We start from the raw sequence: 18,389 nt of genomic DNA, 5'->3' as shown, positions 1-18,389 counted from the left end.
AAATTTTCACCCGCGAGTAGAAACTAAATAAATAAAACCAAAAAAGGAAAACAATAAATATGTGTCCATCCACCCCAATTTTACCGGACCCAGTGGATTGGCACGATGCGTGTGAAACGGGCACATATATCACAGAGATAATCAATAATTTTTAGAATAATAATATATAAGATGACTTAAAATATAAAGTAAATTAACAAAAAAATGTATTAGGGCACACTGCTCAAACTTTTAAACTTGGTCCGATCCGGGTGGGTAATTTTTCCCTCGGCTAATGGTGCGCGACATTTTGAAATGAAAATGGAAGTCAATAGCCTTTTGTACCCGTGTTTAGGCAGGAATATTGGGTAGGCTCCTCACTTTTTCCTTGACATCTTATCCAACTGACACAAATGTAACGGAAAAGCCTCGGTTTTCCAAAGTGATTCTGAACAAGTTTGAGACATCCTCCATATGCAGAATGCGCATTGGGCACTGCTGTAATGGTTCTCATTCATTCAGAATCCATATCCAGGACTCTGTCATGTCTGAATGTCAGCTTGAGGAGGAAGATTTAAACCATGTTTTTTTTAATGCCCCATAAATCATTGTTATCTTGAGTACCTATCCGACCTCTCCGATATCAACGTTAGTGTTGCCAGGGTAGTAAATTTTTTACACTATTTTGCTCATCTAATGAGAGAACTAATGAAAATTGGACCTCTCGGATTAAACAACGCCGTGGTGGACATTTGACCGACATTATCTTTAAAACATCAAATATTATTTAACATGCTAAATAGTAAAATAAAATAAGTCAAATAAAACTAATTTAATTTTTAAGTTCAAAGTTCATTAAATAAATTATTCTTATTAAATTACCCTTTATTTATCTACTCTATTGTATCAATCAATTTTTCCGCGTGTACAATAAAATTTTAGAGAAATCAACAATAAATTGCTTTTAAAAAATTGTGTAATTATCTTGCATTTGTGTTATGATTATATTTTTCGCGATCTGGCAACATTACGCGTCCACATCACGCATGCGCGCGGCGAAAGTGGGGGGGTCTTTTGGAACAGTCCGATATATTCTAATATGATTCTACGCTCCTTCTGGACTACTCTTAAGCCTATAGTAACATAGTTATGAAATGCCAGTTTTAGTATAAAACTTACAAAATACCTTTGACATTCTACATTTACATCGGTGATGGCTGGAATCGTTGCGTCATTATCATCGAGTGGTGATTTTGAAATATTAAAATTTTTAGCTGCTTTCGCTAAAGCCAGATTCCTCATCAGATATTTTCTTCGTTTGGGCATTTTTAAAACATTAGCATACCATTAAAAACAGCAAAAACTAAAAAAAATATAAATATTATTTATTTACATATATATATATACGCCCAATGGGCATTTTTATGGACACATTTATACATAGAAAATTATTATTAAAAAAGTAGAAAGACTCAATATTATAGTAGACTTTGTGGGAGTGGAAGCGGGAGAGAGGTGTTTATAATTGAATTTGATTCAGTGATCGTTTGAAAGAAGACAACTTGTTATCAAAGAAATCAAGGCTGGTATGTTTGTTGACAGACCTAAGAATTCTGGTCAAAGAGAAATGAAAACCATAGTTAGTTGGTTAGTTCTATGGTTATCGGTATGAAAGAGTAAGTTTTGTCTGAGGTTTCTAGTTGGAATATTTAATTTTATTGAGCTCAGTAGTTCGGGCGCATCAAAGAGTGAGTTGAGAATTTTAAATAGGACTATAAGGTCGGATTTATTTCGACAGGCTTGAAAAGATATATTCAGGGAAGTTTCTAACTCATTATACGTATGTATATGTAGGTCTCTGGATAAGCCCAACCTCCAGCCTATCTTTCTCAAAAATCGATGTTGAACTGATTCAATATTCATGATGTGAACATCATAATATGGAGACCAGATAACAGAGAAATACTCTAGGTGCGGGCGAACTAGGGAACAGAAGAGAGTTTTAAGGGTATTGATATTTTTGAAGTCAGCTGTGCTTCTGTTAATAAATCCAAGAAGTTTTAAGGATTTATTGATAACATGTTCAAAATGAATTGTAAAAGAAAGTTTAGTGTCAAGTATAATACCTAAATCTCGTATACTAGACATAGATGATAATATTTCATCGTTCAGTGAGTAGTCGTATATCATATACTTAATAAGGAAAACATTCGCTCACATCAACCAAGATTTGTTCTTCCTGCAAAGGCACAATCACAGGAAAGTATTATCGTGCATAATTGGATCAATTGAATGATGCAATCAAGGAAAAACGACCACATTTAAAGAAGAAAAAAGTGCTCTTTTTTCAAGACAACACACCGGTTCACACAGCATTAGATACGATCCTAAAATTACGTGAAATACACTTCGAATTGGTTGATCATCTACCTTATAGCTCCTAGTGACTTTTTCCTGTTACCAAACTTGAAAAAATGGCTCGCAGAAAAAAGATTCAGCTCAAACGAAGAAGTGATTACCGAAACCAACGCGTATTTTGAGAGGTTTCCTAAATTGTATCATTCAGATGGTATAAAAAAGTTGGAATATTGTCTTACTAAGTGTGTCGAAGTAAAAGGAGGCTATGTTGAGAAATAATGGTTTTTGAAAAAAAAAATGTTTTTTTTCCTACTTAGGTAGCTTCATTTTCAATCTGCCCTCGTACATAATTTTTTTCGTGATATATTTGTTTTTCTTATTATTTTTTTATTTTTTTGACTGAGCGGATACAGTTTTACTACTGCTCTGTATTTTGACTGTAATAGGGAAATATCAAATACTACAAATACCAATAAAAATATATGAAATGGATTTAGGATAATTAATTGTATTTTCGAAATCAATATGGATATTGTGGAGAAATGTTTTCATACATAAATGTAAAAAAGAAAGTCAACAAAAATATGTTCGTGGAAAAACGCGACGTGTTTGGCCTTGGTTGTTGTCGAGGAGAAATGGTCTGAAAATTTAAGCATTTGAAATTAGTATTTTTTTTTAAATTAAAAAATATTTAGTACGTAGTTAAATTAAAGCTAGGTATATTTATTTGAATTAGTTTATGGTGTTACACTAGTAACTAAATTTATTTCACTTAGTTTTCAAACTAAATAAATAAAAATTTAATGATGTGATACGAAAATTGTTAGCGGCGTTAATTTCTGAAATAGAAACGTGTAATACAATTAAAAATATTATATATAGCATAAGTTACTTACATTGTTTAATTTAGCATGTAAACTAATTATCACTTAGTATATCATAGTAAAATATAATCCGTGTTTGGATTTTGGCTGTCACATTGTTTGACAGTTCTTTGTAATGTTGCTAACTTCAAACAATCACCGTACCAAAAAGAATATGTAACCAGTGCTGCCAATGCCAATTTTCCAAATTCCCAAAAATCTAGATCAAATTACCCAAATGGGGAGAATACAAAGTCCAGATTCCCCACAAATTCTCCACATAATTATCTCATGAAAGAAAGAACAGTTTTAATAAAATATACATACAGGTGTTCTTTAAACCCTGTCACATCTGAAATCAAGATGATCAGTATGGGCAAGAAGACATATAAGCATATTAAAAAATATATTTAGAACACACAATTTTTAAAAAATCAAAATTAAAAAACAAATGGTTGCTTACTTCGGTGGGGGAGAAGCGAGGGGAGCGTGGCCATGTGGTTGATGGTGTATCAGACTCCCCCTCCTCTCTCCTCGCTTCACCCTTGCAGAAGTAAGCAACCATTTGTTTTTTTTATGTACTTTATTTTTGTAAATTTTACTCGTTCCAAAAATTTATTTTAATGTGCCAATATGTCTTCTTGCTCATACTGATCATCGTGGTTTCGGATGTGACAGGGTTTGAAGAACACCCTGTATAATTACATGAAATACAAACTGGCTAGAACCGTAAGTGCAGCCAGAGTGTAGTACATATAATATTATAATATTTTTTTATTAAAAAAAAATGGGCTTAAGGCTTATCATCCTTAAAATTTCGAGGGGACGTTTATGGGCTCTTAAGAATAATTTAAACAAATTTAGATAATAACCTACCTGAGGATTATCTTTCGCTTTTTTATCGAAAACTTTTAGTAGGTAACCATTTATATTTTTTTGCACACAACCGTTATTATTTTGAAAGAGATTAAAACAAAACGTAAGCAATCGTTTGTACTTATACCTAATGGGCTCATTTGACTGTCATTGTTTTTATTTTTTGTTAAAAAGAAGATCCCCGAATCATTATTTGAAGTGGATATTGTGTTGCAATTAAAAAATATCGATTATATTCATCATAATTGATGTTTTAATCACTAACCATCATGCTGTTGATTTGTTACCTAAAAATAAATTAATAAATGGTAAAATGTTAAAATCCCCACATTTTCCTCGCATAATACCAATCCCCACAAAATCCCCAATCGAGTCGAGATTCTCCGCAGATTGGGGAATTCCTCACAAATTGGCAACCCTGTATGTAACAGCACTTAATTGTGATAACAACATTTTATTAGACATAACATGTATATATTTTTTTCTTTCCCTTTCCGCACCTAATGGTTTATAGGGCACTGCATTGGCTCAACAATATTTGTGTATCTTTATCAGTTTTGTTACATTAAGGTAAGATGATCAGTTATACGCTTTAAGTACCAGTCCAAGGACAATGAAATATTCTGGTGTTAATCGGGTGGTGGTCCTGTGGCTAGTGTCTCGGACTCACGGACCAAAGGTCTGTGGTTCGAATCCCACTCTACCCCAACTTGATTCCCATTTTCTAATAGTGAGTTATTTACAACTCGTTGAAAATGGCCCTCAAAATGAAATATTTGGGTAAATCATAAGCACGCAAATATTTCTTTTATTAAATAATAAATAAAAAAAACCTTTTTTAAACAAACATTTCGTGTCAACCATGTCGGGAATCGAATCTGAGACCTTTCGCATGGTAGGCAAACGCGCTGACCACTACACCCAAGGTCGACATGTATAATAGTTATTATATAACCCTAAAGAGTGCTACGCGCAGATGCTGAAACTATTCGGTTGTCACAATAAAAAAGTGGTTCCTAAAACAAAGTTATTTTATTTTTTACACCTCTGAAATAAAACAATGAACCACAAAGTAAGTGCTACAAACATCTAAAAATATTATTTTTTATAAAGTTCTCTGTTTGGAAATTGTCTATGTGATTATTTGTTTCTTAGAGATAAAATTGTATACTTTTAGTAACCACTACTCTTTTTTTTAAATTTAACCGTTATTTGGCCTTTTTGTTGTGATGCAAAAAAAAACTTTATATGATTTATGTAACATTATTTATTAAATAAACCAATAAACTTGTTTGAAAGTACTTCCTTCACACACCATAAAGCATTTTAAAGACGACGGGTCTTTCTATCGCTCTCAATCATACAAAAAATAAATTATTTTTTTTGTCAATAAACGAGTTACTCTTTTAAGAATTTCAGTTTCATGTATTGCAATTTAGGTTATCGTGAAACAAGTAAATACAGTTTTTGCTAGCATTAATGTTTGCAAAGAGTTTGCAATTTGGTCATGAGTTTGGAATATAGATTTATTTATATATACGCCTAGCGGGCATTTTTAAGGACATATTCATGCATAGAAAATTATTTTTAAAGAAAGTAGAAAGACACAATGGTGTATATGTAGTAGACTTGGTAAGAGAGGAAGCGGGAGAGAGGTATTTATAATTTAATTTGATTCAGTGATCGTATGAAAGAAGACAACTTGTTATCAAAAAATCAAGACTGGTATGTTTGTTGGCAGACCTAAGAATTATGGGCATAGGGGAATGAAAACCGTTGTTAGTTCTATGGTTGGGATGTTTAATTTTATTGAGCTCAATAGTTTGGGAGCATCAAATGTATATATATATATATTTAAACATAGGGATGTTTTTTTTTTGTCATTTGAATTGGGTTTTGTGGTGTATTTTTCATAAATTAATTCAAAATCCCATCCTTTCCACCTGTCGACAAACCACTCAAACATATGCTTAGCGGGTTATCCCTTTTTTAAAAAACTATTAATAAAAAACGTAATGTCACGCACTTCAAACTTTCAACTTGGTCTGATCTGGATGAATACTTTTTCTCATCGATGCTGACGTTTTAGAGAGAAAAGTTGAAGTAAGTAACATTTTATACCTGAGTTTATTGGGTACTTTGATTATATTACTAATTTATAAAAGTATGATTTGTCAGAAAAACTGTTTTTCCAACTTTTTACTATCGAAGTATCTACTCACCTATATTTTTTTTATTGCTGGCAGCAACTGAAAAAATTGCACCATATTTTGCAATATTTTATCTTTTTTTCCTTTGAATTTGAACTTTGCACTATTCGTTTTCATTGTTAAGTACCTATTCATTTATCGCAGTTGTGCAATAAAATGTTATAGCCTATGTTTTAACCGCCCTACCTTTGGGTTATTATTTAAAAATCACATAAAAAAACATCGGGTTTTTTTTTCATAAGATTTTTCAATAACATTATTTATTTACAATATTTTTAAACAATACTCATATTTATGACCCCTTTTTTATATCCTTTGCAAGTCAGAGGTTCCCGACATAAGGTTTCGCTGGGTAATATTAATAATAATATTAATAATAATATAATAATAATAATAATGGTAATATTTGTAATATTCTATTGAATGTTTTATCAATTATATTTTGTATCGAGAAAATGTTCAATAGAATATAATATAAAATATATTTGATAAAATATTTTGTCAAATATATATTGTATTGTATTGAACTAAACTAGCAGATTACCTCAGCTTAAACCCCCTTTACAACCATTGTACACTATATTCTACATATTTTACCTAAGTCAGCTTTTTTAGTACTAAAACAGGCTTGCAGATTATAAATATTATTCGAAGATTCTCTATTTGGAAACTAGTATTTTGAACATTATTTCCGAAGGACTATTTTTTTTTGATAGGATACCGTTAACATATTATGTATCACATAGAACATGTGGCGTTCGCAGTGGCCGTTTTTGGCAATATTCATTTAAAAAAGAATCGACCAGTGCTCGGTGTTGAAAGTTACTGCTGAATGTCATTGTTGTATTTGTAAATAAACTTTTGTTCTAGTATTGTATTAAAATAGTATAGAATAAAGCTACGTTTATCGCGTGGTAAATAATAATTATTGTTTGAGTTGATTTTCACAGAACCACAGAAAAAAGTCATTTATAGCTTGTTATTTGTAATATGTAGATAAAAATTTATGTTCCTTTTTTGTAGATTACCTATAAAATAAATCACGGCTCGCGACTGCAAGATGGACCCCAAAAATGTTAAGATGCAGACCTTGGGAGAAAAAGAGAGGTGTCGGAAGACCTCAAAAAGATGGTCAGACGACATAGCCGCTGCGGGGTGGGGGTAAAAATTTGCGAAGTGTATGGAAAAGGCCTATATTCAACATTGAAGGACAGAAGGCTGAAGAAGAAGAAGAATGCTATTGGATTGCTATGTGATTTGCGTCTATTGCTAATGCTAATGCTAATGTCATTTCTATATGCAGGTGTCAGTAGTGTCAGATTTTTGAAGTTTTGTGTTTTGGTTTTTTGTTGTTTTAATTGGTTTTAATGTTTTGTCATATTTTTAAAACTTTTTCTAACTTCGAATTCAAGGTAATCTTTTTTGTATATTTTGTATAATTAAAAGTTGTTGTATTCACTGAATTTAAATACGCCGGTAAACAGTTAATTTTATTTGTTCTAAATTAAATATAATCTTTCGTTGATAACAAAGATAAATGATAACCGATTTTTTTCCATTATTAATACGATCGCCGAGATATTTTAATCAGTGCTCATTTTTGAACATTTGGATTAAGATTTGATATCCGAAATATAAGGTTATTTTTTTTTTATTCAGAACGGTAAGATCTGCCTGTATTAGTGAATATTGTACTGTGAAATAAAAAAAAAGATTTTTAGCTGTGAAATAAAAAAAATATTTTTTAGCAAAACTGTATACAACAGCGATCGGCAATTGGCAATCGGCAATCGATTAAGAATTTTACTTTATTTAAAAAAAAATAGAATGTTCAAGGTAACGAGTTTTGTAGTCTGCGTGTTTTGTATTAAAATTGTATTCTTTCATCATAGCAATAATTTAATTGCATATTAGGCCCATTGATTTTTAATCAGTAGTGTTTTGCACGGGTGACTGATGGTCGTGTGGCCCCAAAAAGAATTGACATATTTGTACAGCCCGCCAGCAAAACAAATTGCCGACCGACTAATAGAATATATTTCTAATAATCTTGCTCTGTACGATGATCGTTTACTTTATCATGTTTTTTCTTTCCAAGTCCCTGGACTGGTACCTGAATCGTAAGACTAATCACCTTACCTTCATGTAATAAAATTGATCGAGATATGCTGCGATTGGTGTACCAACCCAGTTCCCTCTGCACCATTAGGTGCGAAAAGTGAATGATTTGATTTCTAAATTATTATGAAAATAAAACTTTGTTATTCGTGTTACACAATTTTTATTCTTTTACAAGAACACTACTACAGTTTTGGGAGAGCACTCCTCGCATTGACGGGTGATATAAAACTAATATAGTAATCACAGAATATTGTTCACAATGTCATAGAATTTAAACAAAAAATAAACAAATTAATCAGTGAAACTTAGAGCAGGGGGGTATTTTTATTATTTATTATCTTGTAAAATAATGAAAATTGTGTAACTCTAATAATAAAGTTTTATTTTCATAATAATTTATAGTAAAAGCTGCACTAAAACGACTATGGCTTCAGCAGCTATAGCTCAAAAATCAGTTTTAAGAGTTATATTAAAAAAACCATACCGATACCCAAGTGATTCGCTCTTCAAAGAATTTCAAGCGGTCACACATCTCAATAGGGAAAAATACGCAAGGGTTTGTCATGTTCATAATATTAGACACTCCAATAAGGATCTGATTCTACAGAGAGGAGTTAATACTTTTTTGGCTCAAAGGCAGAAATATTATATAGGCCCGAGGGTATATAACCTTATCCCAGATTCGTGGAAATGTGGTGGGATTGCCAGGCTGAGGAAGGTGTTGACTGCATTTTTAATCCATATTGGTCGGAGGGAGTCAGAGAAATTGTTGTCCGATGTAGAAGGACGTAAGCTGGTTTCTTGTTTTACTAGTAATGACTTAGGATATAGAGTTTTTGGTATTATTTATGTTTTCTATGGATATTTATTGTTTACTTTTAAGACTGAAAAAGCACACATGATGATAAAACTGTAATTAATTTTTAATATTATTATAAAATAAAATAAAATACATAGTTTACTGCCTTAGAATGGGGAAGCTATCCCTAGTTAGGCAGTTTGGATGAACCAACAGCAAAAATAAAAAATATGTATGTTTAATCTTAATTAATTTGTTGTATAAATAATTACTTGTAAATTGCTGTAATAAATATATAAAAAAAAATATTAAAAAATTGAAAATTTCAATTCTGTTTAAATTTTTACAGGCGCTGATTTAACAATTCAAAATGTCCGAAGAACAGAAGGAATTGGAAAAAACGTGGTTGAATCACGATTTCTTAAGGAAAGTAATCGGCAATGATCTGGAGACTTCCGGAGAAATACGCATTAAGAAATTTTCATCAAAGGCCGCTGTCAAAAGCGGGGAAAACTACAGCAGTGAACTGTACCGAATCCTAGTCAATTTTACCATTGAAGGCTCCGATTTGAGTAAGAAGGATCTTGAGAAATCTTACATTGTGAAAGTCATGCATCCTCTGGACAAAGATCATGGAAAATCTTTAAAATTATTAAACGTTTTTAATAAGGAGGTTACCATGTATTCTAAAACTCTGCCGTCACTCTTCAAGATAATTAATTCTGCAGGTTACAGCACTGATTTAATTCCAAAGTAAGTATATTATTTATTTTGTTACATTTATTTATTAGTTGTCTCTGCTCTATTATTGTTAATAGGGGCTAGATTTCTTATTGTCCATGCGCTCTGTAGCTGCAAGACGTTCTGTTATCTAGCTCATATATATCATAATTGTAATATATCATAATTGGAGACGAGGAACTAGAATCCCAACAGTCCATGCGTTCTGTAGCTGCAAGACGTGTTGGGATATTTATTTATTTTACAGCGCCCTTGAGGTGATTTTCACAAAAATGGCCCTATATAAATTATCCAAACATTATTATTATTATTAAAAACATCTACAGGAAGCAAAATTGTACACCCAATACATTGATAGTTATATCATTACGCCTCGATATGGCAGTACAAAAAGATGTTAAAGCTAGTTTTGTAAAGTTTATTCATATTCCAATTTATATACATATTTTTTTATATTTATACATATTTTTAAATTTGGATTTTAGGCCGGAGCGTTCTTCACAATCTCAACAATTTTAAATCGATCGATAAAGTGGTTGATAGGTTTCTTCATTAAGGTTTTTGAAAAAAAAAACAACAGTAATTTTTTTTATAATCATTGATCAATAAGTCCACTTATATTCACTGCTCACTCTCGCATACACACAATACTCACACACCCATACACATATACACACACCCTCACACACCCTAAATATATATACTCACCCTAACTAACATGTACAATAATAAAACGCATACACTAAATAAGAGTATGCATTGTTTTTTATTTAATTAATTTTATTGTGACAATTATTACTATAATTATTGATATACGTTTAAATTAATAATCTAGTAAAATTATATTCTATTGTATAAATTGCATCTATCTTAATAAAATTTTATTAAAATTAATCTTAAATAAATTCTAATAAACTGCTTTAATAACATATAATGAAAACTAAATTTTTGTCTATATACAATTTTTAATTTTTCTTTTGTGACTATTGGTGTTCACATATAATTGGTGAAAGATGTTTAGTGTTATTATTTTTTAAATTGTATTTATATTGTGATATCTTTTACTGTTTGTGAACTGAAAATAAATAAAAAAATTAGAACAGTAAAAGTCCTCTTTAAATATCTGATATATTTGCTTTGTGAAAATACCCTATTGTGAATTTTGTAGGCATTGATTACTTATTTTACCTCTGTCCTAGTACCAACTGATCGCTTCCCAGATCGTCCTCAACATGCTCCGTGTCTATTTTTATGCATCATCGGCTGGACTATTTAATTTTCTAGATTTATATGCCACACAGTTGAGCCTCAGGAACTTCTGGTGTTGGAGGACTTAAGCTGTCAGGGATATGAAGCTCCGAGCCGTAGAGATGGATTGGACAGAGAACATTGTGAGATTTCTTTAAGTAAACTTGCCCAGCTACACGCCGCATCTATGGTACTTAATCAAAAGGTTAGAACTTTCTTCACTCTTTTTCCCTCCCTCTGTTTCCAAGTACATTTATATTCAACAATGTTTGAGTATGTCCATTTGGACTGGCTTGCAGACTGGCTGGATTTCCTCCCTAGGGAGTCATTCGCCATTCTGCCCATGTTTAAACATCCGCATATCCTCAACTCTTGAATGTTACACTGGGTGTAAAGTGGCCACTTCAACCAGCCAATTTGTTCGGTTGATCGTATGACAAACCCTAACATTTTGTAAGCTTTTTCTACAGTATTTTCTATATGTTTGCTAAATGTAAGTTTACCATCAAGTACAACACCAAGGTCACGGACTTCCGTAGAAGAATTTATAGTTAACTCATTGATTTTATATGAATAATTAATTTTTTAGAACGAAGAAGAATTTTATTTATTTATTAATTCATTATAAAAAAAATCATATTCACTAACCTAATAATGGCTTTTTAGGCTGTGCCCGTGTAAAACCATAATAATTAACGTTAAAAAATATAAAGTAACTTAAAATAAATAGTAATTGAAATATATCAATTTCAGAATAACAGTCCAATCGGACGATATAAAATTAAAAACTAATTACAAATGAAACAATGTAAAAAATAACAACCTAATTGTGGAATAACTTATTAGGTCAGTTATCTATTTTGCGCAAGAGGCCGATTAATGTTTTTTTAAAAATTTTATTTGGGTATATTTTTTTTCATTTGCCTTAGTTACTACTACTACTACTACCATCACGCCATTTCTCCGTAGGGGTAGGCAGAGAGAATGGACCGCCACACACGTCTATCCTGGCATACAATCCTAGCCTCTTCCACATTCATACATCTTGACATACATGCCCTTCGGTTCTGTCTGCTTTTGACGTGACCAGACTTAAGATTTTGGTTTATCTGATCATGCCACGTCTTCCTCGGTCGACCTCGTCTAACGTTGCCGTTCATTTTTGCCATATATACTTGTTTTACCATTCTCTCGTCGTCCATTCGTTCTACGTGACCGAACCATCTCAGAGACCCTTTCTTAATCTTATCAATTATACTTGTCTCAGATTTACACTCTCGCCTGATTTCATCATTCGTAGCCCTGTCATACATTGATTACCCACACATTCGTCTAAGAGATCGCATTTCAACCGCGTTCACTCGGCTTTCATCCTTCCTCTATTTTATAATATTTATTATAACTGCACACGTTATAAACATAAAAACCTAATTTTTTAAAATGTATACCCGATGTAAAATGTAGAGGGATTTTAAAAATTAATTGTTTTTACTTTTGTAAATAAAAAATAAATAAACCTAGCATGATATATAACTTTCTATAATAAATAAAATAATTTATCTCTTTTCTACAGGTTTGTGATATTATAATATCTAAAGAACAATATTATCAAGTCTATAAAAAAAATCATGCTGACAAACGAGCCAAAGGTTTAGAAAGATTTGTTTGATTCACCGCTCGTAAGCATTTGGCTCAAACGAACTAAAGAACGAAACGAACTAGAGACATGAAATGCACTGCCCATATCGGCCAGGAGCCGCCAGTGGTTTGGAGTGGCCGTTTTTCACATTGTTCATTTTAAAAGGAATCGGCGAGTGCTCAGGGTTGACATTTCAATCATAATTTGTGACACCTGATTTTTATAATCCGAATCATTTCTATTAAACTTATATGTTATTCTTATTTATATATTATGTAGGTGCATATAATATGCATTTGTGTGTTCGTTTTGAATCAACGTTCGCGTATTGCCAAACCTTATTTTATTGTTGTCATTATTTCGTATTTACTGCATTTTGTGGTTACCTACCGTACTCGTATTGTATGGGACTCGTCGCACATTATTCATTCGATGTGTATCAGTTAAATTTTAAAATAAAATGATTTTTTCTTTTTTTCAGAATACGGTTTTGAAATTTAACATACTTAAAAAAAAAATTAAAATACAATTTATATCATTTCGTCATTTGAATTTTAACAAAAAGGTTTCTAACTTTTTACTCAGCTCTTTATTGTACCATTTTTAATACAATTTACAAGTTTTAAACAATTATTTTTTTATACTTACGCACCTACACACACGCACCCTCTCCCTCATTCATTCCCACACGCACATGTATCCTCTCCCTCATTCATTCACGCATACACACATTCACATACACATGAATACAAACGTCACACAAATACAATTACTAAACTTCTTTTCTTATATATTATGTGTCATTACATTTACAGTGGATTTTTTAAATTTTTAATTGGCTTTAGTATAATAGCTGTAAAAATCCCAAATAAAATAAAATAAATAAATAAAATAATAATAGATTTGTCTGCTAAATGTCATTGTGATTTTTTTTTAATAAACTTTTGTACAAGTGTTATATTAAAATAGTGTAGAATAAAGCTACGCATATTACAAAATTAATAATATTTGTTGTTGTTTGTTTTTTACAGAACCACAGAAAAAATGTCCATTTATAATTATATTACTTAAATATTATGTCCTTAGATATGTGGGTACTAATTGATGAGCACTTTTTGTACATTACCTATAAAAAAAGTCACCGCTCGCCACTGACGGATGTGGATATCTGTTATTTCATTCTGTCGGTTTCTTACATTTCAGGATCCAAATTATCGGTCTATCTTCAACAAGGGAGGATTCTTTGAAGACATGCCGGACTTTCTCTCCCAGTACTATATCCAAGGAGTCCGGCAGGCCACAGAACAGATGAGGCTGTTACCAGAGTGTCAGAAGCACGTCCCATACTTCGAGAACTTTGCCGGCGTTATTATAGAACAGGGCAAAGAGTTGCTGAGGAAGGTTCCAGATGACTGTGATGAATTCAACGTTCTGAACCACGGAGACTTCTGGTTGGTGAACTCAATGTTCAAGTATGATGATCAAAGAAAACCCATTGCCGTAAAATTTGTAAGTTACTCGTAGAGTTGACAATATTTGAGGGGACTAGATACAAAATTAGAAATTCTCTAAATACATTTCCTGCGTCAAAACATTCAATTGCTGACAGCCAGGGAAATAGTATACGACCTCAATTCGCCACTAGGAAGTAAAGTGAACACTGGACAGTTACAGTTATAAGTTATAATTTATTTATTTATTTTTATTTATTATCATTATATTACATACACAAAATTATAATTTATGTAAAGTTGCTTTGACTGTCTAACTAGGGTTATTTACCCCGTTCTAAAACAGTCAAAAAATATAAAAAACAGTTATCAATTTATAGAAACAGTTATAAAGATACAGGACAAAGTGAAAAACAAAGTAAAAAACGGAGTAAAAACATGGTAAAAAATGTAGTAAAAACATAGTAAAATGTAATAAAAACATAGTAAAATTGTAGTAAAAACATAGTAAAAATGTAGTAAAAACATAATAAAATTGTAGTAAAAAAAACGTTGCAAAAAAATAAATAAATTATAAAAACAAAGTAATAAATGCAGTGAAAACATAGGAAAAAAAAACCATGAAAATATATAAATATGTCTATAAAAATATTTTGAAACTCAGTAAAATGCGAAATAAAAACAGAATACATAGTAAGAAACATATTTAAAGTCATAATAAAAAAATGAATGTATGTTTTTTTTTTTTTTTTTTTAGAAAAAGAAATATTTGCGTTCTTATGATTTACCCAAATATTTAATTTTGAGGGCCATTCTCAACGAGTTGTAAATAACTCACTATTAGAAAATGGAATCAAGTTGGGGTAGAGTGGGATTCGAACCACGGACCTTTGGTCTGTGAGTCCGAGACACTAGCCACGGGACCACAACCCGACTGGCCTGTTGTATAGCAAAAATCATATTTAAAGAAAGAAAAAAAAAAACAGCATATTAAAAAAGATGTAATAAAAATTTTAAAAAAATAAATACATAGTTAAAACAAGTTAAAAAGTCATGAGGATCTTAAAAATTAAATCAGTAAAAAACTAAAAATATATATTAACAATTTAAATTAAAACATGTGTTGGCCATCTAACAGCCACCATTAACCCCTCAGACTCCCTGCGACCAATTAGTTGATCACTTTACTGAGTTACTCAAGTGAAGCGTTTACGCATACTCTGTTTATTCAACAAGTAATAAATACACCTCAACACCCAATGTACAATTCTGAGTTTCGAGAATAGATGTCTCAGAAGAATCTTGGGTGTGCGGTGGTTTAACTTTGCAAGGAATAAAGTAATAAGAGAACGGATGCAACAAACTCCGGTGACAACTGTCATCGAGTGGAGGCGATACGGTTGGCTTGGCCATGTACTTCGGATGTTTCCTGAGAGCCTTAACCACGCTTGCCTACTTTACAAAACATCCGGTTCTCGATGTCCTTGACTGCAGACTGTTCGTCGGGAGTTCATGTCAGAAGTACGGAATGCGAACCTGACTTGGACGCTCAGGAGCTGGCGGCCAACAGAGATGCCTGGAGGATTTTTGTGGACACCATATGCTCCTCCTGGGGATCGAACATGGTGTCATTTTGTGGCGTTTTAATGAACTTTTTGATAAGAAATATTCATAAAAAAACATTATATATAAAATCATCATCATCTTTCCCTTTCCGCACCTAATGGTGCATAGGGCACTGCATTGGTACACCAATCGCAGCGTATCTTGATCATTTTTGTTACATGAAGGTGAGATGATCAGTCTTACGCTTCAGGTACCAGTCCAGGGACTATGAAATATTCTAGTTTGAAAACACCTTTTTAAATAAATATTTCATATCAACCATGTCGGGAATCGAACCCGAGACCTCTTGCATGGCAGGCTAACCCGCTGATCATTACACCAAGAGGCCGACAATAAAATAGTTAAATATATACATTGTTTAATTTACATCAACCCTCTACAAAATGTTAGCAAGAAAGATATTATCTTACACACATAATATCGTTTACTTCTGTCGCCTCCAACTGGGTAGGAGCTCCCATGTATCCCAAGCATAAATCCTACAAAAGTATCAAACTGTCATCTTCCTTTATGTTTATTTTGTGAATAACGATTTGAATGTTCTGATTAAACATTTTCAGGTGGACTTTCAAATGTCGACGTTTTCCAATCCAGGGCTGGATTTGAACTATTTCCTGTTTACGAGTTTGAAAGACGACACGAGAGCCAAGCACAGGAAAAGTTTGCTTATGAAATACCACCAAACTCTGAAAGACGTTCTTCTCAATGTGAATCATACAGGATTCATTCCGACATTCGAAGATCTAGAAAAAACATTGCTTAAGTGCAAAGATATAGGTATGAAAGAATTGATATACCAGGTGTATGCGTAAGCTTTTGCCGGTTTTTGTGGTAAAGAAAACACGTAATTTTCAAGGGAAATTTATTTTTTGTTTATTCAAAATATTGGCCATCGGCTCCTACACTCTTCAGTTAAGTCATGAATATTTATTTATTTGACACATACATATACAATAAATATTTATATAAGGGCGGGCATATTGCCTTAAGGCAATTTATTCCTGCCTACCCAAACCGTTCAGTTTGAGAAAATTATAAATAAATGGACATATTGAATCTTACAATTTTATACAAAAATTAAAAGCAAAGATTAACAAAAATATATACAAATAAAAAAAAATTATCACTATAGTGAAGAGAGGAGAGGGGATGGGAAGGAAAGAAGAAGGATAAAGGAACAATTTAAATATTTAGATAGTGACATTTCAATCTTGACTTGACTTGACTTAAATGTCTCTAACATTAGTGGGTAGATTATTCCACAATCGAGCGGCTACTACTGTGAAAGAGGAGGCAAGAAAATTAGAGCGATGACAGGGTATTAAAGGGGTTCTCTCGTTACTAGAACGAAGAGATAGTGAATACCATGCCAGAAAAACTGTTTTTCTTTTGCGACAAACCATTCGTTGAGTAATTTTCCAACTTCCTCAAAATTGCTGAAGTGCTGCTCTGCGAGCGCATGCCCCATCGATGCGGAGAGGGGATAGTCAGATGGCGCCAGGTCGGGGGAGTACTGCGGGTGCGAAAGAATGTTCCATCCAAGCGAATTCAAGGAGCCTTTCACTGGTTTTGCTGTGTGAGACGGCGCATTGTCGTGTAACTAAATCAATGATTTTCCATTTGCCGTTCATTCAAATCGCGTGGGACCCATTTACCGAGTTTATTGAGTTTATTGATAGTTTCTTGTGACACATTTAATGCTTTTGCAAATTGCTGTTGAGTTTGAGTGGGTCATCATTAGTCATCGCAGTAACGCCTGCAATTGCTAATAAAAATTTATAGATACATTTCGGGGTGCATCTTATCGTCCGCAAAATACGGTAACTTATTGTTTTCCTTTTTGCAGCGATCATGACTCCTTGCATCGTCCTGCCCATCGTAAAACTGGACAAAGACGCGAGCACCAATATATCGAGTGAGAAGCTGATGAATTCCTCCAGCGACCAGATCGGCCAGCTGATGTTTTCTAATAGGCTGTATCTGGACGCTCTCAAAACAGCTCTGCAGTATCTCGAAGAACTCGGTTATATTAAATAGTGGAAATTTCCATTCCTAACTTAAATTGTCCAATTAGAACTAGCTCCCTCGGTATATTTGAAAACCTTAATGTAAAATCTATAAAACAACTTTATGTCAAAGTTTTGCTACTATACGCGCGTAAACATTATTTTCTACCTTCCGTTACAAATACAAGAGTTACTAGATACTCCACCCTGATGCTGCAAAAAAAAAAAAAAAATACAACCTTTGGTCAAAGAGGATTGGCCTACTACTCGGTTAAAGTGTACAATCTACTTCCATTATCCATAAGGACAATTAGTAAGTTCTCACAATATAAAATTGCTATTAAGAAATGGATAGCAGAGGTGGGTTGCACATGGATCTATGAGTGGATCAAGGCCAAATAGGTAAAATGTGTGTACTGTTTATGAAATTTGTTCTATTGGTCCAAATAAATTGGTTATGTTTTTATGATTA

The 18,389-nt window shown here is 32.4% G+C and overlaps 2 protein-coding genes across 4 annotated transcripts in view; one reads left to right on the top strand and one right to left on the bottom strand.

Moving 5' to 3' along the window:
• The window catches only part of LOC148275042 (uncharacterized), a 21,344-nt gene extending 18,003 nt beyond the window's left edge, over nt 1-3,341 (bottom strand). Inside the window, exons 1-2 of the mRNA XM_088236265.1 lie at nt 3,234-3,341; nt 1,166-1,342 (exon numbers count right to left, since the gene is read on the bottom strand). Coding sequence (XP_088092391.1) covers nt 1,166-1,305 — 140 coding nt within the window. The 5' untranslated portion in view covers nt 1,306-1,342; nt 3,234-3,341. The remainder of the gene's footprint in view (nt 1-1,165; nt 1,343-3,233) is intronic.
• Nucleotides 1,650-18,389, top strand: LOC148275041 (uncharacterized). 3 transcript variants are annotated; one of them, XM_088236268.1, is made up of 7 exons: nt 1,650-1,727; nt 7,310-7,698; nt 9,556-9,959; nt 11,232-11,400; nt 14,038-14,343; nt 16,472-16,688; nt 17,758-18,389. In XM_088236268.1, the coding sequence occupies exons 3-7, from the start codon at nt 9,577-9,579 to the stop codon at nt 17,946-17,948; spliced, it is 1,266 nt and encodes a 421-aa protein (XP_088092394.1). In that variant the 5' UTR covers nt 1,650-1,727; nt 7,310-7,698; nt 9,556-9,576; the 3' UTR covers nt 17,949-18,389. The 3 variants fall into 3 exon arrangements, with proteins under 3 accessions (XP_088092394.1, XP_088092395.1, XP_088092396.1); XM_088236269.1 differs by lacking the exons at nt 1,650-1,727; nt 7,310-7,698 and adding an exon at nt 7,860-7,949; XM_088236270.1 differs by lacking the exons at nt 1,650-1,727; nt 7,310-7,698; nt 9,556-9,959 and adding an exon at nt 10,433-10,583 and having other exon boundaries at nt 11,046-11,400; nt 17,758-18,150.

The sequence above is a fragment of the Micrasema longulum genome, unplaced genomic scaffold (genome assembly GCF_059751315.1).
Source record: "Micrasema longulum isolate JH-2025_06_02 unplaced genomic scaffold, ASM5975131v1 h1tg001527l, whole genome shotgun sequence".
In the NCBI taxonomy this organism is placed as follows: Eukaryota; Metazoa; Arthropoda; class Insecta; order Trichoptera; family Brachycentridae; genus Micrasema; species Micrasema longulum.
Note: the sequence above shows the minus strand (reverse complement) of the source record. Positions and strands in the feature narration are given on the sequence as shown.